This window comes from Panulirus ornatus, chromosome 17 (genome assembly GCF_036320965.1).
Source record: "Panulirus ornatus isolate Po-2019 chromosome 17, ASM3632096v1, whole genome shotgun sequence".
In the NCBI taxonomy this organism is placed as follows: domain Eukaryota; kingdom Metazoa; phylum Arthropoda; class Malacostraca; order Decapoda; family Palinuridae; genus Panulirus; species Panulirus ornatus.
The window spans coordinates 1,604,384-1,628,861 of NC_092240.1; the positions used below are offsets into that span (position 1 = coordinate 1,604,384).

The 24,478-nt window shown below is 46.0% G+C and overlaps 1 protein-coding gene across 3 annotated transcripts in view; it reads right to left on the reverse strand.

The window, feature by feature from the left end:
* Positions 1-24,478, reverse strand: part of LOC139754497 (uncharacterized) — a 124,819-nt gene that overhangs the window by 20,495 nt on the left and 79,846 nt on the right. For all 3 annotated transcript variants that reach the window (XM_071671771.1, XM_071671770.1, XM_071671769.1), the window contains one exon: positions 5,687-5,813. In XM_071671771.1, the coding sequence (XP_071527872.1) occupies positions 5,687-5,798 (112 nt within the window). In that variant the 5' untranslated portion in view covers positions 5,799-5,813. The remainder of the gene's footprint in view (positions 1-5,686; positions 5,814-24,478) is intronic.

A 24,478-nucleotide genomic window follows, 5' to 3' on the forward strand; every position in this document is an offset into this window, starting at 1 on the left:
GTATATTACCTTCAAATATGCAATAAGGACATTAGATTTTTTTTTTTTTTACATAGCCTTGTAGCTCATTATATTCTAAAAATAAAATCACCCACAAATTCATCTCTCGTCTAGAGTCATCAACAACGAGTAGGTGTGGGTGAGGCTGCAGGAGCCGTGACCAGCAAGGTGTCCACATATATATTTATAAGAACGTTTCCCTCCCTCACGTAACGATCTAGCCAGTCAGGGAAGGTGAGTCTCGTGTGACGTTCAGCAGCGAGACTGACGTAAGATCTGGAGGTGCGAGTGTTGCTCCTGGTCATGTGATGTGAGAGGCAGGCAGATCTTGTTGATGATCTTTTGTTAAGTCGGGAGATATATCGAGATGGAGGAAGATACATACATACACAACGACACAATCACCAAATATATATAAACATACATGCAGACGCATCAGACATATGCATACAAACTTTCGCGTGGTACGTGCACGAAGGAACGCATACTAAAACACACACACACACACACACACACACACACACACGGGCCTCTCTGGTGTAGTGGTTAGTGTTACTAACCTTGAGTCAGTCAGGGGTCGGAACTGCACGGGTTCGAGTCCTGGGCGTGGCAGGCTACCTACACCCAATACCGGTCTTCATCCACCTCCCTGGTGCTGGTCGATGCATGGGTACCTGGCACAGGCCGGTGTGTGTGTGTGTGTGTGTGTGTGTGTGTGCATACACCGAAGTGAAGACATGGCACATGTATACAAGGTTAACAGACGAGGCAACACGAGTGTTAAACTCTATCCCTTTACCACACACTTAAACACACACAAATACACACAAAAATGCTCATACACACAAACGCACAATCGAACAAATACATGTTAACTACAATGTCTTTTCCCCACAGTGGCGTGACGTCGTGAACAGTCGGGTGTGCAGGAAAACCCTGTACTGTTGTGCTGGTCAGCTGCGTCCGGCCATGTCTGCTGCAGGGATGAATCCTCGACTCTGGCAGAGGAAGAGCGAAGCGTAAAATAAATTATAAAATATATCCAGACTCGCTATTTTTTCCCCATTTTGTGGTGAGAAATGTGTTTTAATTCTTTCTGGGGCGGGTTATAGTAACGATTTTCAATGTCAGTTGGTTGTGAGGGGATTAGTTCAGCAGAACAGCTGGCAGTAAAGGATGGGGAGAGGGCCATCTGCCTGGTGGGGAGGCAAGGTATGGGGGCAGACGATGGAAGTATGGGGGAGGGGGGACAGTGGGGCAGGAGGAGGAAATGGTAAGTAAAGGTAAAGTTGAAGTTAGTGATCCGTAGAGGCAGAGGAGACGTACATTGTCCTCCAGCCTTATGTTGTGACTCCTCCTTTAGTCTCATACTGCCCTCCTGCCCTCCACACTCGCACTATGGGCAGTCCTCCAGCCTGCACTGTGGCTTCTCTTCTAGCCTCGCACTTATCCTATTGCTTCACACTCGTCCTCCTGCCTCACACTCGTCCTCCAGCCTAACACTCGTCCTCCAGCCTCACGCTCGTCCTCCAGCCTTATGCTCGTCCTCCAGTCTAAAGTTATACAGGTTCCTTCCCACAGTCAGCTCTGGCCCCCTGGGCACTGCACCCAGTGACCCCGTCTGGACAGTTGATTCTCGATACTTCCAATTTTCATCGTCATGATTTTTGTGACACTCCTTTCAAGACTTCCCATGCCATTATCCTTGCATCATTCAGCCTTTTGATCATACTTTTCATCCCTTTCAAACTAATGCTTTTTCTTACCGTATTCAGTGTACTCCTTTCCACCTCAATCAGTCTAGTGCTTTTCACTCTCATCGCTGTAGAACATCTTTCCTCATTAATCTTCGTACCTTCAACCTCATTGTTCTACGTACTTTTCGTTTCAAACATCAATTTCATTAAACATTAACTTCCTCTCCCGTCTCACAGTCTGGTGCTCCTGGTTCATCTAAGACTTCTGTTCCCAGATCAGTGAGTCCTGCTCAACGGTGACTGGTCTGTGTCCCTTAGGTTATAAGTCTTTCCTTCATGAATATTTCATATTTTCACACTAGAATTAGAATATTTGATACTTTCATACTAACATTAGAATTCTTCCTGTCTCTCCACTAAAATAACTTTGCTTTTTCGTTTTCCTGCTTTGCGTCAGTTCAGCTTAATGTTGCTGTGCAAAATCAAAACAAAGGATTTGAATGATAAAAGTAGCGGCCTTGATTATTATGCACGGTATGTAAGAGTTACATATTTATGGACAAGAGTAATGGTTGTAATACTCGGGAAATAATCACTGTCATACTCAGACAGTGGTCATGGAAAAGCCAGGAGGAAACTACTAGACTAAATCTTAAAACAAACCCAATCAAAACTAGAACACAGTTGAAAAGAAATCAGAATATACTCGACAATATCTGCAATACACTCAATCAGATTACGGGTGATCAAAGATACACTGTACACAGTCAGAACTAATGTGCCCTCCAAGAAAACTAGAATACATCTATCCAAAACTAGATTTCATCTGAATAAAGTGCTCATCCACGTTGACCGTGACCTTTGAACTTATGACCCTAACGATTCATGCGGCCTGGACACAGTAATATGAACTTGTTTACCAAGGCTGATGCTTTTTACTAAATCCGTCTAGTAGTTAGCAACAAACAGAAAAAATAAACAGTCAAATGGCACCAACTGCCCACACACACACACACACACACACACACACACATATGAATGAATAAGGAAATAACGATACACTAAAATATATAATCAAAGATCATTACAAAACTCTAAGGGACTGAAGGACGATTGTGATGATGTGGACTACACTACTCTTATTATTCGTCATGTAGTTAATACCAACTAACTACTGAGGAAACATCAAAAGAAAATAGCAAGCAAGCATCTTCGTGGCTTAAGGAGCAGAAGTTCATCTTTACCTTCTGTAATACACCCCAGGAATAACAAGAGGCAGCCCCTACTTCAGTAAGACCTTTAGTCATAAGAAGGGAGACCGGAAAGTTCCGTTATACATAGCTCTGTAAAACACTGGAAAAGATAATTATAAAGTAAACAGGTGACTGATTGCGAAGAAGGAACCACCTAAGCGAGAGACATCATGGATTCAGGGAAAATAGGCCAAATAAAACATATCTTGTTCGATTTCCATGAAAGAATGAGGCTTGTTTTAGACAATAGGATGAGTGATTAGTACACAGAAGGTTTCTACAGTCACGAATAAGGGAGGACTCCTTCGAAGATTGAAAAGGATTTCCTTAGTGGAAAGGAACAAACGGCGAAGGTCAGAGGAACCATTTCGAATAAACTGGGACAATAAGTGGTGTGCCGTAAGGTTCGATCTTAGGACCACTGTCCTTTCTGATCTTCGTATATGACTTGCCAGAAGGACCAGACTCACACTTGATTATGTTTGCAGATGATGCCGAAGTCATAAGGGAAGAAAAGAGTCATTTAGAAACACATCATCCCACAAGCGAATCTAAACACTATCCAAAGCTGGCCCAGTATCTGCCTGATGAAAGTTATTCAAAGTAATAATGTGAGGATGAGACACAGTGAAAGAAAGCTTTGTTATGGATATCATCGTGAGGGAATATGTCGGTAAGATGAATCTGTGAATCGCCATTTTACCTAACTTGTCACCAGAGACCCACCTTTAGGAACTGTGAGAGAGACAAACTGTCTGGCAAAAATTAGGATCTCGTTCAAGTATAAAGTTGTTGTTGTTATGGAAATATTCATCTAACTATTCACATTCTACATTTGGTCAAAACTAACTAAACTATGATTCTTAAGTTTAGTCACCGTGCTTAATGAATCTCATAAAGCTAACAGAGAAGGGCTAAAGGAGATCAACATAGATGGTACCAACCTTAAGAGCACTAGATTACCTTGAGAGATTGTACAGGCCAAAAGTTTGTACACTATTAAAGAGAGAAGAGTAAGGGGTAACTTTGTGTTAGTTTGTAAGCTTGTATCTACTCTGATGATGTTACACAGTGGAGTGGTCCTCAAAAGATGCCAACTTAGCGCAATCAGAAACCATTACGTTAAATTAAGCAAAAAAAGAAATGAAAGAAGACATATAAAGAAGTAGCTTCAGTATAAGAGAAGTGGATACCTGGAGTAAAGTAACTTATGAAGTCGTGAATAATGTCAACAAACCAAAATCTGAAACGCTAGAAAAGGTTTAGGAGATGAGTCGTCATGAGTGTAGAACTCTCTCACCAGACAGTAGTGATAACTAGTCATGAATAGTGATCTAGGAATACTAGTCCTCGAGGAAGGGAGTCAACGTGGGAATGACAATACCAACAGTTTCAGCAACATAAGTTAGTGAGAGAAATCACGAAATATAGGGAAAGATAGAATAAGTGAAGGAAAAAAGAAATTACACTGATGATAACAGTATGAAGGACATTAGACTATAATGAAAAATTCCCATAAACATTAAAGGAAAAACAAATACCCCGAATAAACAAAAGTAGGCAGTAAAAAGCAACATGAAAGAGGCAAATATAAGGAAGAGGAAGTAAACGTTGTCACTTGAGAGATGAGAGTGGCCAGAGGCACGACAATAACACTAAGTGGCTACCTCGCAACAGCTGCCTCCGCCTCCTGGCTAGTGCGGACCCTCACCGCCAGGGGACTCACCAAACGAGGAAAGATGGCCGAATATTGCTTGGTATTTATTAACAATGCAAGGCAGTAGAATACCTAAAGTCTCCCAGCCATACTTTACGTGGGAGTATAAAGTTTATGGAAAGATCAGAAACTCTCATGTTAAACAACGCAAGTTAAAATACTTGACGAAACTGAAACCTTTTTGGACTTTCCAAAGCAGAGGGGGGGGGGAGAATTTTAGTGAGACGCGACACTCAGGAAGCATTATGGAGGGATCTCTTAACATGTAGTTGCCAACGCTTATTGTTGTGTTAGTCTAAGAGGTCATAAGAATGTTGGGAGCAGCGCACTCACAGCTCACAACATCTGTATACTGCTGGAGCGAAAGAAACGACTTAAATATCTTTTTGATCGAAGAAAATTCACGAGTTTCACTGGAAGATTTCTAATAAACTGGCTTCTTACACTACTCAGATAATGCCAGTCTTATAGTGAAATTTTACAATGAAGTTACAGTGATGTCAAGAATGGAACTAAGGTTGAAGTGAACGAACCATAGTGACGTAAAAATAAGACATGAGAGCTGTGGGAGCAGAGGAAGGCAGAGGAGCAACAAGCAAGGGTCAGGTGATGACCACATAACACAGACCCAGCCAGCGTCATGCAACATGCTGCAGGAGGGACTGTGACCAAGCCAGAGCCACAGTCATGCTTGCAGATTTTCAGTTGGCTTCATTGTATCAAATTCAATCCCAGATTAATTAGATAATTTCTTCATAATCACAACTACATTAACAAGTCTGTATCTAATACGATCATTATCTTTACTATCAATGATATCATGACATTAAGAAGTTGACCTTATCATCCTCGTGTTACTCATAAGATATCTATATCAATTTAGACAATATAGACCGTCTTTTGTACAAGCATAGTTAAGTAATTATGGAAATCTTTATCAACCTTGAGTACAGTAATCAGATAAGAAAAGTAAGTTGATTTCATTATATCTTTGAGACAATCTAGTGGTTGCTGATTACCGATGGAGACCCGAAGGATGAATATAAGAAGCAGGTAGAGCAGGAGTCGCTGGTGGAGGAAGGAGTAGGGCATCGCTGAGGGAGGGGTGCAGGGGACGGCGCTGGTCTTCATGCTGCTCCTCGTGATCTGGGGAAGAAAGACGTCACGTCAGCACACAAGGAAGAATCACACTGAAGCCAATCCTTACTTAGTTCCTGCTCTGATACTCCATGATAACTGCTGTGCAGGAAGTTAACATTTTCAGTGACAGTCCATTTGAAATTCAAAGACAAGAAATAGAAAAAAATTACATATCAATAAAATATACTGAAATATGATTAATGATATTATTGATAATGCATCATCCTGTCTGTTGCCTGCACACCTCACACCGTTATCTCCTTCCTGTGGTCACAAAAGTAGATTCCAGATATTCTTTGCAGTTGAAGAATTACTTTCCGTTCAACAATTCATACCTGCGTAACACTCTGAATTGCACTTCATGAACTTGGTTTATTACAGTGTAGTAATACATTAATGATAAGTGTAGGTGACGATATACACATGTCAAGTATCATAAGGACATATGTTCCATCTTCAGGGAATAGTCATATATTAGAGATGTGGAGCAGGTGTGTGTGTCACTCCTCACCGTGCAACGTGTAGTATGTAGCCAGTAATCACACCAACAACTTCGAACTGTTAATAATATCCATCTGAGACACACAGTTGAAAAGGTTTTTCGCTGGGTGAACACAGCCTCGCTCTATACGTGCGAAGAAAAGACTCAATACAATAACCATGGCAGGGCAGGGCAGGGCAGGGGGAGCAGATACTATCATCGATGGTGTAAACAAGTTGTGTTATCAGGAACTGTTCCCGTAGTACAGGGAGGGAGCGAGGCTCTCACCAGCAACACAATGCTACTTATTAAGGTAAGAGAAGCACAATCATTTATGAATTCAAGGTCTTTGTTGCCTGGTAAATGAGGCTGTCAGGCCACACATGATTCTTTTCTATATCTGTTCTTCAAGTTATTATTTCAATACATTATTTTTGTTCATGTCTTGCTCTATTTCCTTTGTATTCGCTTCTCTTATTAAGCGTTTGATATTGTTCCCTCTTTTATTTCTTTTTCATCTTCTCATTTTACATTTGTTTTCGCTATGCTTCTGTATAGCATGTGTTTTTCATACTCTTTTATCTACACACACACACACACATACACACACACACACACACACACACATACACACACACATACACACACATACACACACACATACACACACACATACACACACACACATACACACACATACACACACAGGACTTGGAATTCGACATTGTGGCTGACCTGTCATAAGTGTCACAACTAGAGACTAGTTAAGGAGACAAACAACCTTCTGGCACATATCAGAATAGCTTTCAAGGACATGGGTAAGGGAATATTCAGCAAGCTATTCCTATCGTGCGTACATGAGGCCAAGACCAGAATGTACATCTCGGCACAAAGGCTCGTACATGCCGTCACCACCATGTCACTGTATGTTCTGGCTTGGTGGTGACGCTCGTGTGACGCTCTGCGTACACGGCTACTCACGTGGCCCTCCTCCAGTCTGTAATATTTCCCTGACGATCGCAGGATGTACAAGCCTCAGTGTTGGTGTTGGGATCCCAGACTGACGATCGCAGGATGTACAAGCCTCAGTGTTGGTGTTGGGATCCCAGACTTTATGAAGTGTTTACATTTGATGATGGTAAGGCAGGTCTCTGTGGAACTTGTTGTGTATTGTAAAGTATCGAAAACGAAAATTATGTGAACTACCGAAGTGCGATTTCACTTTCATAAATATCATCAAGGACTTGTGTCATCATCTTATCAGTTCTATATATATATATATATATATATATATATATATATATATATATATATATATATATATATATATATATATATATATACATACATATATATACAAAACTGTCCAGGTAAGAGAACAAATTTTTCCCTTGAGATAGCGAAGTATCCCCTCAACTGACGAGGCAGCAATAAACAAAGACCTCCCTCTCCCCCCCAGCCATAAACTGCCCCTGGTGGGTAGCTCTCTCGTGGCCGGCCAGCCATGGGTGGGGAACCCGCTGGTTTTTTAGCTGTTTTTAGCGGTGGTTTATGGCGCAGGATGTACATTACGTGCTGTCTACTCCTGAGTCTCGGTTTTCCATGTTCTTTCGTTACAATTTTTTGCTGTTGTTGTTTTCTCAGTTTGTGGTTGACAGATTCTGTCATCTACATGACGAGTTGACTCTGTCAGATTCTAATCCGTATGGCAGTGTTTTGTTGGTCTCTCTCTCTCTCTCTCTCTCTCTCTCTCTCTCTCTCTCTCTCTCTCTCTCTCTCTCTCTCTCTCTCTCGTTTATTCCTCCATGTATTTCTCGTCTCAGACTAGAACACAGCGTACAGCCGGCCTCATACAACATTGCATTCTACGAACATTTTCCTCAGTAGCTTTTCTAGATGCCCAATGATCCCCATTGTTTCAAGACCACAGGGCACCACACAGGAAGGTGAATGAAAACTGTGCCACTCCAGGAACCAGATGTTATTTTGAACTCCCGCAAGACTCCAGTGAGCAGTGCTGGTTTACCACGACAGGTTTAAGTTGATTCTTCATCTGTCGAGAACTGAATTAGACCAAAAGAACAACGGTTAGTCTCACAATGGCATCGCTTCTCACACAGAGGGAAATGATTTCCTCATGTTCAGTTATTCATGTGTGGTTGTTCCTTCGTCATTGGTTGTAAGGAAGTAGTTAGCTCAGCGTAACTCCTGATGCATTATAACTATTGTCGTGTGTATGTGTGACCATTCGTCCGTGAGTCCTCGCATGTGCTTCTTTATTCATGATTCATGTAACCTGGTGACCATGCAACTATCTCGAGTCCGCTCGTGTGACGCTCTTCGTACGCGGCTACTACTCACATGGTCCTCCTCGAGTCTGTTTTATCCCCCTGAGGATGACTCCAGGAGCTCTCACTCCTCCCTGCATACCCCTGATTGGCTCCTTGTTCGTCCTCTGTCAATCTTAAAATCAGTCAAGCTTGCGTACATCTTTGTCATTACGGGATAATTCGTGAGATTCTAAAGTGTTTCTTCGTGTTCCTCATCTCTCCTCACCACTTGAATGCGTACATGTCCGCCTCCTTCCACGCCATTACTCACATTCCTTCGTGTCTGTCTCTTTCCTCTCCTGCCGTCGCACGCATTCGTGCCCTCCTCGTCCCTCGCCACTACTCGCACGCCGATATTCGTTCCTGGCCATTTCCGATGCAGCCTTACCATCGCCCATCACAAAAGAGACGCTATAAGCAGATTTTCATGTGGAAAAATTATAGGAAAACGATCTATCCCAGAGGAAAAAAATCATACTATTAATCTTACGTTCAATTCTAGAACATAAAATTCATCGTAGAAAAACTAACTGAAAATTTGATTGAAGGAAAAAACTTGATTAATTATCTTTTTTTTTCCTCATCGCTCAGCGTTTTTCTTGAGCTTCACCACGAAAAAATAATGATTGAAATGATAAAACGAGAACGATTACCTTCTGACAGGTAAATAACTTCTGGGAAGTGATTAGTATGATGAAGCCACTTCTGAATACCAACATGATCAATCAGCGACCAATCAATGATCAATCAGCGACCAATCAATGATCAATCAGCGACCAGACAGCGTTGCCAGTATGGTGTAAGAAGCATCAGTGTAACCAGAATGATGCCTCTTTCCTCGCATATTTGGCACGGGATGACCCAAGTCAACTCACGATAAAAAGACTGAGTTTTGTGTGTGTGTGTGTGTGTGTGTGTGTGTGTGTGTGTGTGTGTGTGTGTGTGTGTATAATTAGTGGCATGGTGTTGATTAGCGCCTTAGTTGCCCGTGATGTCTCAACTAACATAAAAAGAGATAACCTTAAAAAGTCTTCAGGGGAACCAGAACAGAAAGTCTGCCAGTCTCTCTTACACAACCTTACACGATAAATCAAGAGAGCTTCGGAGAGGAGAGATCCAACCCTCCACATGTGCAGGATAGTATGAGACTTGAGCACAAAGGCCAGGCAAGCTGGGGCATGGACCAGGTCGGACCCCCGTGCAGAACAGGGAACCCGGACCCATTTGGCAAGACAGGATTTATAACTCCTGTTATGCACATGAGAGGGATCCTACTGCCTCCTACCACCTTCCTAATGAAGCAGGGAGGCGCGCTGATGTAATTCCCGCGTAATCCTACACCTAGGATCTGGCCCACTGACCAAGGTCTGGGGAAGGAAGGCTTGCTAGGACTTTCTGCTCCTCCAGGAGTTCATACACTGCATACAGGAGGAGGAGTTGGTTTATATTTTCATCCCTACTGAGTATTTTCCTCTTGTCGGCCGTAAATCAGCAAATATAATCCTCTTGTGCATAACTTTACACTAATTATGGAAATATCCACAATAGAAGGATAAGAACTTTTCGTTGTATTAAATTTGAGAGAGTTTGGATCTGATAAGGTAAACCGTATTTAACTGTTGAATACATAAGGTATATTCATATTGCATAGTTAGATTTAGTATGATATCCTCACAGCGTTTTGTGTATTGACAAATCATCTGTGCTTGCCTCCGCCTGTCTCTCTACTTTTAAATATTTTTGGAACATAAATCACGAGTATTGATAGCGTGTGTTTGTCTCCATGACGTGTTATCAGTTAGTGTTTCCTGGTTACTGTTTTTTTCTGGTTTGATCAGAACATCTTTCTATGTTCTTCTTCATGTGTGGCTTTGTGTGATTACGTCCCGTGCGTGTACGCATGCTAGACACTTAGGCATCATCCTGTCCCTCCTCATCGTCCGTCCGTCCATCCGTCGTCCGTTACCCCTGGTCATCATTCGTCGTCCGTCGTCTGTCCGTCGTCTGTCCGTCTGTCTGTCCGTCGTCTGTCCGTGTGTCTCCTGTCCTTCTGTCCAATTGTCTTCGGTAGTCTAACGTTCAATTTACCTTTGAACATAACTTGGAAAAGACAAATTAGTTGTTCATGAACCTTTATGTATTTGTTCACCAGAATCTGGGGACTTGAATGGTATGAGACTCACAATTCCCCATTGGGTTTTGTTTCAGCTCTGTTTCTCGTTAGAAAAGAAAAGAAATAATCTGAAACTACAGAAAACTACCACTTTTACTCGTAGGAACTTGGTGAAAACTTCTGACATTTTTCATACAAATACTTCCATCCATTCTTATTTCCCTGCCAGTCACTGCGCTCCACTGCAAGTGACACTAGCGCTCCAGGGAAAAACCATCTGTTTAGACTAACCTTATCCGAGTCTCTTATCATACATACCTTCACGTAATGAAGTACCTCAGCAATACATGCAACACGGAAATACAGTTCCCAAGCAAAGCTAATCAGTCACTGGAGAACATGCAGTTTTCAGAGGGAATGATTGAAGACGCCTTGTATTATAGGTACGATACAAACAGTTTTATGATTCAAAGGTTCAGTAAAATACAAAGAAATAGAGGAAGTTACATGTCGTGCGCTCCACTAAGCGAAGGTCATTCAGAGTACACAGATGTCGTCTGGTTGACAAAAAAAGATATGATGATGAGCTGACGTCATTAATACCAGGTCACATAACTGACTTCTTTACATGATGATGATTTCTTTATAGAGACTAATTTCCAGGTAATAGCATCGTTTACCTCTTGATTATCTATTCTTCTGTGAGAGAAAGAATCAAAGATAAAAGTTAAATCTGTTATACTTACTCAGTTCTGTTGTGATATTATTATGAGAAAAAGTAACATTTGATTTCATGTTGCCTGAAGACTCAAGCAAATTTCCATACTGGAGGAACAATTCTTTCTCAAGAAAGAGAAATGTATCATCTTAAGGACAGAGAAATGATATCATCCTAAGGACAGAGAAATTATATCATCCTAAGGACAGAGAAATGATATGCTAAGGACAGTACAGTTTCCCAGAGTTAGAGGTAAGTAAGCCTCACTCTGACGACGACCATCATCCCGCCTGAACAGCTTGACCTCCTCAACGTCACTGCTGGGTACACCAGCAAGATGATAGAGAACTACCTTGTTGGTTACAAGACCACGTTGTCGCTCATCCTGGCCGAGGAGCAGGACAGTGTCAGTGTAGCCGACTGTGAGAACTTCGTGAAAACCAAGAAGGTTGAAGTCTACATTGAGAGAAGACAGTCACTGATATGCGTGTGTCCGACTCATGTGCTGGAGAGGTAAATACTGGGAAGGAGAGATAACACAACACGTGATGGTCTATAAACGAGTCATCTCCAGCAGGATGCTATGTGTGTCCAACGTTCTTGAATTACATAGATGAAAACAGGATGGTAAAGCAGAAGGGTCCTCTCCACCCGCCACTCCTTCCCAGGTATCAACCGGCAGGAAAACAGCAGTGAGTGAGCCTTATGTAGCACAGGGAGAAGATAATGACACGGAAATTTTATAAGAAGAAATAAATGGAAACATTTCTCATCTAAGTGCGCCGGGTTACGGCAAATATCTATGTCGCATTGTATGAAATGAATTAATTGTTTTCACTGTAACATTATCTACTAGTACTTCATTCCACAATCTTTACCTCACTGTTCTGTGAAGTCTCCTTCTTTTTGATTAATTCTTACCGTTATACTTTATACATTCATGGTTCCTTCCAGTAGTGGTTCATCAGGCATTTCGTATACATATGTGTTATTTCTCTCCAATATTCATGACTTTACATTTGTCAAGCCCATTTACTTTGTCTCTCACAACAGCATTGATCTGACTAAATCTCTGGATTTCCTGACTTGGTATAGTCGGCAAATTTTGAAATTGTGTTCGTGACTTGTGTCTCGTTATAGATGATGATAAAGAGAAGTTGGTCTAGATCTGAACCTTGTGGTACCCCTAGTGTCACGCTAAACCAGTCAGATGTTTCGCTGTTTAGTTCCATTCCTTGTATTCCACCTGCACGACAGTTCTCGACACACGTACATGAATGACTTCCTAAGCTTTTTGATTTGATTCTATCCACCAATCCTATATAGGATGTTAGTTATAGTGATTTCTGATTTAACATATTCAAGGTAACATGACGGAATTACCTCATGTCTCAGCTCTCTCTCTCTCTCTCTCTCTCTCTCTCTCTCTCTCTCTCTCTCTCTCTCTCTCTCTCTCTCTCTCTCTCTCTCTCTCTCTCTCATCTGGTTTCCTAAACACTGTTTTGTCCAAGTTCCTTGATTTGAGTAGTGTCCTTTCTAAGAAGTGACAGCGAAACGGACTTCAGAAAGTTAAAGATTAATCATTTAAACCAATTTTCTAAAGATATTTGTTTCCCATGTCATCAGAAATTCTTAACATGATGTCACTGTACATGAAGGATAAGTGACGGCATAAAGCGAGAGAGAGAGAGAGAGAGAGAGAGAGAGAGAGAGAGAGAGAGAGAGAGAGAGAGAGAGAGAGAGAGAGAGAGAGAGAGAGAGAGAGAGAGAACAAAAAAAGTGAAGAGTATAGAAGGACAATGGAAGATACGCAGAGAGCGAGAACCATAACTACGTACGCTTGGTTGAGCACATCCCAAGAGATAGAACCGACAAACCACTCTATCTTTCGCTCCATTGCTCTCCTTCCATCCCCAGAGTCTTCGAAAAATTCATTATTTCATAGTTTTTTAAAATATTTAGAATCTCGTTCCCTTCTTTCAGGTCACCAATATTGATTGCTCGGTCTGTTAGTGATCTTTGAGCCTCTCATCTCTGGTCCTCCTCCATCAGGAGGGAGTTTGGTGAGTCTCACCATACACCTCGACGTATCTGACGGGGTCTTGCAAGTCGGTGGTTATAAAACTTCCTTCCTGTGGCTTGGTCTCTGTGTTCACTAAAGTTGGTCTTTCCCATCGTTCCGTCGCTGTGGTTGTTCACAGAGTGACATCCCCGTCTTACATGACCCTCTGGGTTTTGCCATAACACATCTTGTTCTCATCTCCGTCAATGATGATCTTCACTCAATATTCTTAATAGATATTCTGTCTTCCCCCGACATTTCCGTTCTGTCTGGTTCGTGTTACTTCTGTTGTCTAATCACTCCCATACCCCGTCAAAACTTACCGTCATGATAACTATATGATATAGTTACATGATGTTATTAAAAAAAAAAGAAAATGGATAAACAGATATATGTTTGGAAGAGAAAAGAGCAGAGAGAAAGAGAGACAGAGTCTGATAGACAGACAAATCCACAGACAGACATGCAAACCGAGGGAACCAGACATTACGTAAGACCGCATGAAGGAGCAATTGAGAGTAAGAAAGTGCTATCATCCTGCCTGATGACCATAAGGCCGCTCAGATAGAGTCCTCCTTAATGTTAAGTCGACGTTAATTAATGAATAGATTACCATTATCGTGAATCAGTTTAATCTCCATTAAGGTAATTCGCGTCTCGTCTTAATTGTTCAGTAAAATGTCTAGAAAATAACTGTAGAGTAAAATGATTTTTGTGAACGAAGATGTAGATAAGATAACTAGAAAACTACAACACGAGTTTAATTACATCATTACCACAAGAGAAACATTCTCTTGGTAAAGGGATTAACAAATTCATACAAACAGTTTAAAAGTTGGCAGAAATTTTGACATAATTTGCTGTGTTCATATAAGACTATGGTGTAGACTGGTGTGTCGATGGAATACTGAGGATAACTGGGATTACGAAAATATAAGAACAGTAGCGAAGATATTTACAAAAGTAGTTAACATGATACTTATGGATATCATAGTTTAGACAACCCATGACGTCATGCGCTAGACCCCGGACACCTTGCAGAAAAAACCCTGACGTCATATTCCTACGCCTGGAGGCCATATAATACAACCCAAACTTTATATTTTACAACCAAACATCATATTATGAACCTGGAGATTCTATATAACCCTGCAATCCATATAATGATACCTGAACCTCATATGATAACGCTCAGACTTTATATGAAATACAGACGCCTTGTAAGAAGCCTCAGACGTCGTGTCATAAATCATGAATTTCATATAATACGAAACATTTTGGTAAAAGATGATTAACTGAGAAGACTGAGACGGTGGTGTTTACTGGATGAACAGTTGCTTCGACCAGATGTGTGACATTTAAATGCCTTGTTTTAATTCATGAAACTCAAACGTCTTCTGAAGAAATGTAGGAATTTAGAATAATACAAGACGCCCACAGTGAATGTCACGTCCTATCCTTTCATCATACATTGAAGCAATCGTCTCAGTTACATTGGAGTTTTACGCCAAAAATTTGAATTGATGACCCCTTCAAACCCGCACGAGGGTCAGAATTTAAAACAAACAGAACAGAAACACGTCTGGGTCAACTAGAACAAGAAACATGGATTCACAGTGTCGTCAGTCGCTTCAAGAATGAAAGAAAGGATAACCCACGATTGCAATGCTTGAAAAGAAAGACGGAAAGAGAAAAAACTGAAGGAAAAACATGAAAAAAATAAAAGAATTCTCTCCTACTGACAGGAATATAAACCGACCCGCTCGTTACACGCAGGGTAAGTGTAGGAATTTTATTGCCTCTTTAGAAATTGATGTGAAAACCTCTGTCGCTTATTTTCCTCAAACATCTTTAAGTATTATGCTTCTAAGATGTATACATGATTCTAAATGATGCATATCATTCCTATGTAATGGCAACAGGATGACAGTCTGCTTACATATGCAGGTAATCATCACTTAATTCATTGTCTCTTCCAGACATTCAGTCATCAGAAGGCTATGTGTTGAGCAGGAGGCTGTGTTGACCAGGGGGCTGTGTATTGAGCAGAGGACTGTGTTGAGTAGGAGGCTGTGTTGACCAGGGGGCTGTGTATTGAGCAGAAGACTGTGTTGCGCAGGAGGCTGTGTGTTAAGCAGGAGTCTGAGTGTTTAGAAGGAGGACGTATGTTAAGCAGGAGTATATGTGTTGAGCAGGAGGCTGTGTGTTAAGCAGGAGGCTTTTATTAACAGGACATCACTCCATCATACACACACATGTACATAACGTACAATGACACCTCGTCATGTTCACTCTTACCACGTGCACACATGCCAAGCCACAGACACGTCACGTACACTCACTACGTACACTCACACCACGTACACTTCACGATGCACACCCGCTACTTGCATGTACACACAATACGTTCACATATACCGCGTACACGCACCAAGTATAAACACAACGCACACGTACACCACCGAAATACACCAAGTACGCACACCCTTACATACACCACGTAAACTTACACACATCACGTTCACACAAACTAAGTACATACCAGATACATGTACGTCATGTACACCCATTCAAGCCATGTAAGTCCTGTGTCATATAGATGAAGATATATCATCGTAGTTCATATCAACAGTCAGAAGTCAGTCTTGTGCAGTAACAGGATGCCAGTAGCAAGTCCCTTAACTCTTTACCATTCCCTGACGTCTTGATGTTCCTTGACCTCCTGAGTACGATCATACGACCCTTGATTATGATGGCATGACCTCTGACCTGACCTTTGTATGGCAACGAGGAATGGACTATTGATAAGACTGTGTGGAGGAGTGGGGACGGAAAACAAATGAGATGGTTGAGGACAATATGTGGTGTGAGGTGGCTTGATCGAGTAAGTAATGTAAGGGTAAAAGATATGTGTGGAAATAAAAAGAGTTTGGTCGAGAGAGCAGAAGAGGGTGTTTTGAAATGGTTTGGACATCATTGAGGACAGGTTAACAGGGAGGATATATGTGTCAGAGGCAGAGGGAATAAGGAGAACGCGGAAACCAAACTAGACATGGAAGTACGGAGCGATATAGATTTTGGGGGACTGGTGCAACATACAGGAGAGTGAAAGGTGTGCACAGGTTAGGATAAAAAGGACGATGTGGTGTACTGGGGTCGACGTGCTGTCAACGGACTGAACCCGGTCATGTGACTTGCCTGGGGTAAACCAGGGAAATGTCTGTGGGGCCTGGACGTGGATAGGGAACTGTGGTTTCAGTGCATTACACATGACAGCTAGAGAATGTGGCCTTTCTTAGTCTGTTCCTAACTCTACCTGGTTAACGTGGGAAACAGCGATCAGGAAAAGAGGAGAGGGATATATATATATATATATATATATATATATATATATATATATATATATATATATATATATATATATGAGTTTGGTAAAGTGTGTGGAAGAAGAAAGTTGAGAGTAAATGTGAATAAGAGCAAGGTTATTAGGTACAGTAGGGGTGAGGGTCAAGTCAATTGGGAGGTGAGTTTGAATGGAGAAAAACTGGAGGAAGTGAAGTGTTTTAGATATCTGGGAGTGGATCTGTCAGCGGATGGAACCATGGAAGCGGAAGTGGATCATAGGGTGGGGGAGGGGGCGAAAATTTTGGGAGCCTTGAAAAATGTGTGGAAGTCGAGAACATTATCTCGGAAAGCAAAAAATGGGTATGTTTGAGGGAATAGTGGTTCCAACAATGCTGTATGGTTGCGAGGCGTGGGCTATGGATAGAGATGTGCGCAGGATGATGGATGTGCTGGAAATGAGATGTTTGAGGACAATGTGTGGTGTGAGGTGGTTTGATCGAGTAAGTAACGTAAGGGTAAGAGAGATGTGTGGAAATAAAAAGAGCGTGGTCGAGAGAGCAGAAGAGGGTGTTTTGAAATGGTTTGGGCACATGGAGAGAATGAGTGAGGAGAGATTGACCAAGAGGATATATGTGTCGGAGGTGGAGGGAACGAGGAGAAGAGGGAGACCAAATTGGAGGTGGAAAGATGGAGTGAAAAAGATTTTGTGTGATCGGGGCCTGAACATGCAGGAGGGTGAAAGGAGGGCAAGAAATAGAGTGAATTGGAGTCATGTGGTATACAGGGGTTGACGTGCTGTCAGTGGATTGAAGCAAGGCATGTGAAGCGTCTGGGGTAAACCATGGAAAGCTGTGTAGGTATGTATATTTGCGTGTCTGGACGTGTGTATGTACATGTGTATGGGGGGGGGGGGGGTTGGGCCATTTCTTTCGTCTGTTTCCTTGCGCTACCTCGCAAACGCGGGAGACAGCGACAAAGTATAAAAAAAAAAAAAAAAAAAAAAATATATATATGCTGTCAATGAATTGAACCATGGAAAGTTCTGTGGGGCCTGGATGTGGAAAGGGAGCTGTGGTTTCGGTGCATTATTACATGACAGCTAGAGACTGAGTGTGAACGAATGGGGCCTTTGTTGTCTTTTCCTAGCGCTACCTCGCACACATGAGGGGGGAGGAGGTTGTTATTCCATGTGTGGCGAGGTGGCGATGGGAATGAATAAAGGCAGACAGTATGAATCATGTACATGTGTATATATGTATATGTCTGTGTGTGTATATATATGTATACATTGATATGTATAGGTATGTATATTTGCGTGTGTGGACGTGTATGTATATACATGTGTATGTGGGTGGGTTAGGCCATTCTTTCGTTTGTTTCCTTGCTCTATCTCGCTAACGCGGGAGACAGCGACAAAGCAAAATAAATAATATATATATATATATATATATATATATATATATATATATATATATATATATATATATATATATATATATCGTTCTTAGTGGATTTTCGCAGCACTGACCATAACAGCTTAATTCTCAAATTCGTTACATTCCATTTTTCAATCCTTTTTTTTCTTTGTCAATATTTTGTGTTTATCCGAGCCCAGACTTTCCACAAGCATGAATATCGTCTCCTGCACAGTATGATGAGTATTATTCATCGGCGTCAGGCGCTGTCTGGCCCCACACTACAATAAACACACGAGGTGTTACCAATGGATGAACCTTGACATTCCCTCTTGCACTGCGGGTCGCGCGGCGGCGCACACAACAATGCCAGACGTATGAAGATTTCCCGCCAAGTGCTCATACTGGAGCTGCTTCCCCTCCAGTCTTGCCAGTCTTTATCGAAAACGCACTGCAAATCCAGTCATTGTGTGACACAAAGGGAAATATATCTGTGATATTTTCAAACGTTATAGAGAAATTAATCTAGATTCCTGCAGGTGTTCTCTTTTAAGAGAACCTTAAATCAAAATCCATGGTTATTGAAATAAAGATAATGTTAGCAAAATTTATAATAAAGTTATCAAAATCCTCGATCTTCATTATGTATAAAATGATAAATGACTTTGCTCCCAACCTCCCCACTCCATGAATAAAATTTTTCTTGAAGATCTTAAGACCACGCAAGGCAGACGTCCCGATAATGAAAAAGAATGTCATATACCACAGTGTTTGTTGACGAAGCTTCACTCACGCTAACCATTCTTTGTTCCACTGTTGGTGAAGTGGATAACCCGGTACCAGAGATACTTAACACGACCATCGTCCATCAGATCAACGATTCGTTGGTATAGATCCATCATTGATCCTTCTTCCCATTCTTCTGTTGATATTTGAATTCGATTAACCAAATTCCAGCTTGATGTCTTCTTTTTACCTAACTGAATCGAATCCTTTCTGTGGATGAGGCCCGGTAGCACATGGTCAGGTCATCGTCGTCTACAACACTGACTCACCAGGTCACCGTCGTCTACAATACTGACTCACCAGGTCACTGTCGTCTGCGACACTGACTCACCAGGTCACTGTCGTCTACAACAATGACTCCAGGTCACTGTCGTCTACAATACTACCTTACCGGATCAGTATGTTCTACAAGAGTACCCCACCGTGTCACTGTCGTCTGCAACAATGACCCACCACGTAGCCGATAATGTAAATATGGATCATGATATAAACTGAAGCTGTGTTGTCATTATATTCTGATATCATAATGTCACTTGTCTAGAAAAACAAAGACCGGTTCAGACCTGCGATAACATTACTTTCTCCTGATACGTTACATAGATTTAGCTGTCAGATCCACACGTTCTGTTTGGATTTGTTTGGAAACATTTATTTAGACATGAATGGTGTAACAGCTTCACCACACTACCCTCCCGATGATGTGGTAGAGTTCAGACACCTGAGCAAGTAATAACCTGACCCACACCTGCTGGACCAGGTCATATATCCGAGCTTGGTCGACACCCGTGGATCCTCCTCGTCATAATAGCCAGACTTTTTAAAAGCTGGAAGAGCTGGATGGACTATAAACCAGCAACCGCGACCACGATTCGAGCTAGTACGGGTTCGACCCCCAGCGGACTGTGCAAACGTTTCTCCTTGGTTTCAAAATGCGTTTCTAAAAAGAAAATGGTAAATATTGGGTGAAAGATGTTAGAAGGACGAAGAAGAGTATTAATCTGAGAAATAAAACAGGTCAGAAAAGAAAGATAAGGAAAGATATAAAGAAGGCAAAGAAGAAGACAGAATAGGGATAATGACACGATACTGGTGAAGTAAATGATGGAGGACCTGAAAGTGATTAAGGTCTGTCATCTATCACTGTAAGCATCACAAAAATCATCTATAAGTCTGTGAAAGATGAAGAAATATCTGAAAATTGTATAACTTCAGCAAGTATCATATCACACACACACACACACACACACACACACACACACACACACACACACACACACCACACACACACACACACACACACACACACACACACACACACACACACACACACACACTCACAAAAACCCACAGACCAACAAATCTTCCAGATAAGGTTCCCAGATAAGGTTCCCAGATAAGGTTCTCTGATATGTAGGACACTTTTTATCTCTCACTGCCCTGTGATGTAGAATGAAACCATCTGCCACCCCGGGGGCGCTGAGAGTGAGCCTTCATCTGTGGTCGTTGCCTGAGAAAGTACCGTAATTTACGGATAATAGAAATGTGTATGGCGAGCTCCTCCCTAGGAATCACACGGGTGCTCCCACACCCCCATACCCTCACGTGCTCCCACACCCCCATACCCTCACGTGCTCCCACACCCCCATACCCTCACGTGCTCCCACACCCCCATACCCTCACGTGCTCCCACACCCCCATACCCTCACGTGCTCCCACACCCCCATACCCTCACGTGCTCCCACACCCCCATACCCTCACGTGCTCCCACACCCCCATACCCTCACGTGCTCCCAGGCCCCCACACCCTCACGTGCTCCCAGGCCCCCACACCCTCACGTGCTCCCACACCCCCACACCCTCACGTGCTCCCAGGCCCCCACACCCTCACGTGCTCCCACACCCCCATACCCTCACGTGCTCCCAGGCCCCCACACCCTCACGTGCTCCCACACCCCCATACCCTCACGTGCTCCCACACCCCCATACCCTCACGTGCTCCCACACCCCCATACCCTCACGTGCTCCCACACCCCCATACCCTCACGTGCTCCCAGGCCCCCACACCCTCACGTGCTCCCAGGCCCCCACACCCTCACGTGCTCCCACACCCCCACACCCTCACGTGCTCCCACACCCCCATACCCTCACGTGCTCCCACACCCCCATACCCTCACGTGCTCCCAGGCCCCCACACCCTCACGTGCTCCCAGGCCCCCACACCCTCACGTGCTCCCAGGCCCCCACACCCTCACGTGCTCCCACACCCCCATACCCTCACGTGCTCCCACACCCCCATACCCTCACGTGCTCCCACACCCCCATACCCTCACGTGCTCCCACACCCCCATACCCTCACGTGCTCCCACACCCCCATACCCTCACGTGCTCCCACACCCCCACACCCTCACGTGCTCCCACACCCCCATACCCTCACGTGCTCCCACACCCCCATACCCTCACGTGCTCCCACACCCCCATACCCTCACGTGCTCCCACACCCCCATACCCTCACGTGCTCCCAGGCCCCCACACCCTCACGTGCTCCCACACCCCCATACCCTCACGTGCTCCCAGGCCCCCACACCCTCACGTGCTCCCACACCCCCATACCCTCACGTGCTCCCACACCCCCACACCCTCACGTGCTCCCACACCCCCATACCCTCACGTGCTCCCACACCCCCATACCCTCACGTGCTCCCACACCCCCATACCCTCACGTGCTCCCACACCCCCATACCCTCACGTGCTCCCACACCCCCACACCCTCACGTGCTCCCACACCCCCATACCCTCACGTGCTCCCACACCCCCACACCCTCACGTGCTCCCAGGCCCCCACACCCTCACGTGCTCCCAGGCCCCCACACCCTCACGTGCTCCCAGGCCCCCACACCCTCACGTGCTCCCACACCCCCACACCCTCACGTGCTCCCAGGCCCCCACACCCTCACGTGCTCCCACACCCCCATACCCTCACGTGCTCCCAGGCCCCCACACCCTCACGTGCTCCCACACCCCCACACCCTCACGTGCTCCCACACCCCCACACCCTCACGTGCTCCCAGGCCCCCACACCCTCACGTGCTCCCACACCCCCATACCCTCACGTGCTCCCAGGCCCCCACACCCTCACGTGCTCCCACACCCCCACACCCTCACGTGCTCCCAGGCCCCCACACCCTCACGTGCTCCCACACCCCCATACCCTCACGTGCTCCCAGGCCCCCACACCCTCACGTGCTCCCACACCCCCATACCCTCACGTGCTCCCACACCCCCATACCCTCACGTGCTCCCAGGCCCCCACACCCTCACGTGCTCCCAGGCCCCCACACCCTCACGTGCTCCCAGGCCCCCACACCCTCACGTGCTCCCAGGCCCCCACACCCTCACGTGCTCCCACACCCCCACACCCTCACGTGCTCCCAGGCCCCCACACCCTCACGTGCTCCCAGGCCCCCACACCCTCACGTGCTCCCACACCCCCATACCCTCACGTGCTCCCACACCCCCATACCCTCACGTGCTCCCACACCCCCATACCCTCACGTGCTCCCAGGCCCCCACACCCTCACGTGCTCCCACACCCCCATACCCTCACGTGCTCCCACACCCCCATACCCTCACGTGCTCCCACACCCCCACACCCTCACGTGCTCCCACACCCCCATACCCTCACGTGCTCCCAGGCCCCCACACCCTCACGTGCTCCCACACCCCCATACCCTCACGTGCTCCCACACCCCCATACCCTCACGTGCTCCCAGGCCCCCACACCCTCACGTGCTCCCAGGCCCCCACACCCTCACGTGCTCCCACACCCCCATACCCTCACGTGCTCCCACACCCCCACACCCTCACGTGCTCCCACACCCCCATACCCTCACGTGCTCCCACACCCCCATACCCTCACGTGCTCCCACACCCCCACACCCTCACGTGCTCCCACACCCCCACACCCTCACGTGCTCCCACACCCCCACACCCTCACGTGCTCCCACACCCCCACACCCTCACGTGCTCCCACACCCCCACACCCTCACGTGCTCCCACACCCCCACACCCTCACGTGCTCCCACACCCCCACACCCTCACGTGCTCCCACACCCCCATACCCTCACGTGCTCCCACACCCCCATACCCTCACGTGCTCCCACACCCCCATACCCTCACGTGCTCCCAGGCCCCCACACCCTCACGTGCTCCCACACCCCCATACCCTCACGTGCTCCCAGGCCCCCACACCCTCACGTGCTCCCACACCCCCATACCCTCACGTGCTCCCAGGCCCCCACACCCTCACGTGCTCCCAGGCCCCCACACCCTCACGTGCTCCCACACCCCCATACCCTCACGTGCTCCCACACCCCCATACCCTCACGTGCTCCCAGGCCCCCACACCCTCACGTGCTCCCAGGCCCCCACACCCTCACGTGCTCCCACACCCCCATACCCTCACGTGCTCCCACACCCCCACACCCTCACGTGCTCCCAGGCCCCCACACCCTCACGTGCTCCCACACCCCCATACCCTCACGTGCTCCCAGGCCCCCACACCCTCACGTGCTCCCAGGCCCCCACACCCTCACGTGCTCCCAGGCCCCCACACCCTCACGTGCTCCCAGGCCCCCACACCCTCACGTGCTCCCAGGCCCCCACACCCTCACGTGCTCCCAGGCCCCCACACCCTCACGTGCTCCCACACCCCCATACCCTCACGTGCTCCCAGGCCCCCACACCCTCACGTGCTCCCAGGCCCCCACACCCTCACGTGCTCCCAGGCCCCCACACCCTCACGTGCTCCCAGGCCCCCACACCCTCACGTGCTCCCAGGCCCCCACACCCTCACGTGCTCCCAGGCCCCCACACCCTCACGTGCTCCCAGGCCCCCACACCCTCACGTGCTCCCAGGCCCCCACACCCTCACGTGCTCCCACACCCCCATACCCTCACGTGCTCCCACACCCCCACACCCTCACGTGCTCCCACACCCCCACACCCTCACGTGCTCCCAGGCCCCCACACCCTCACGTGCTCCCACACCCCCACACCCTCACGTGCTCCCACACCCCCATACCCTCACGTGCTCCCAGGCCCCCACACCCTCACGTGCTCCCACACCCCCATACCCTCACGTGCTCCCACACCCCCATACCCTCACGTGCTCCCAGGCCCCCACACCCTCACGTGCTCCCACACCCCCATACCCTCACGTGCTCCCACACCCCCACACCCTCACGTGCTCCCACACCCCCATACCCTCACGTGCTCCCAGGCCCCCACACCCTCACGTGCTCCCACACCCCCATACCCTCACGTGCTCCCACACCCCCATACCCTCACGTGCTCCCAGGCCCCCACACCCTCACGTGCTCCCACACCCCCATACCCTCACGTGCTCCCAGGCCCCCACACCCT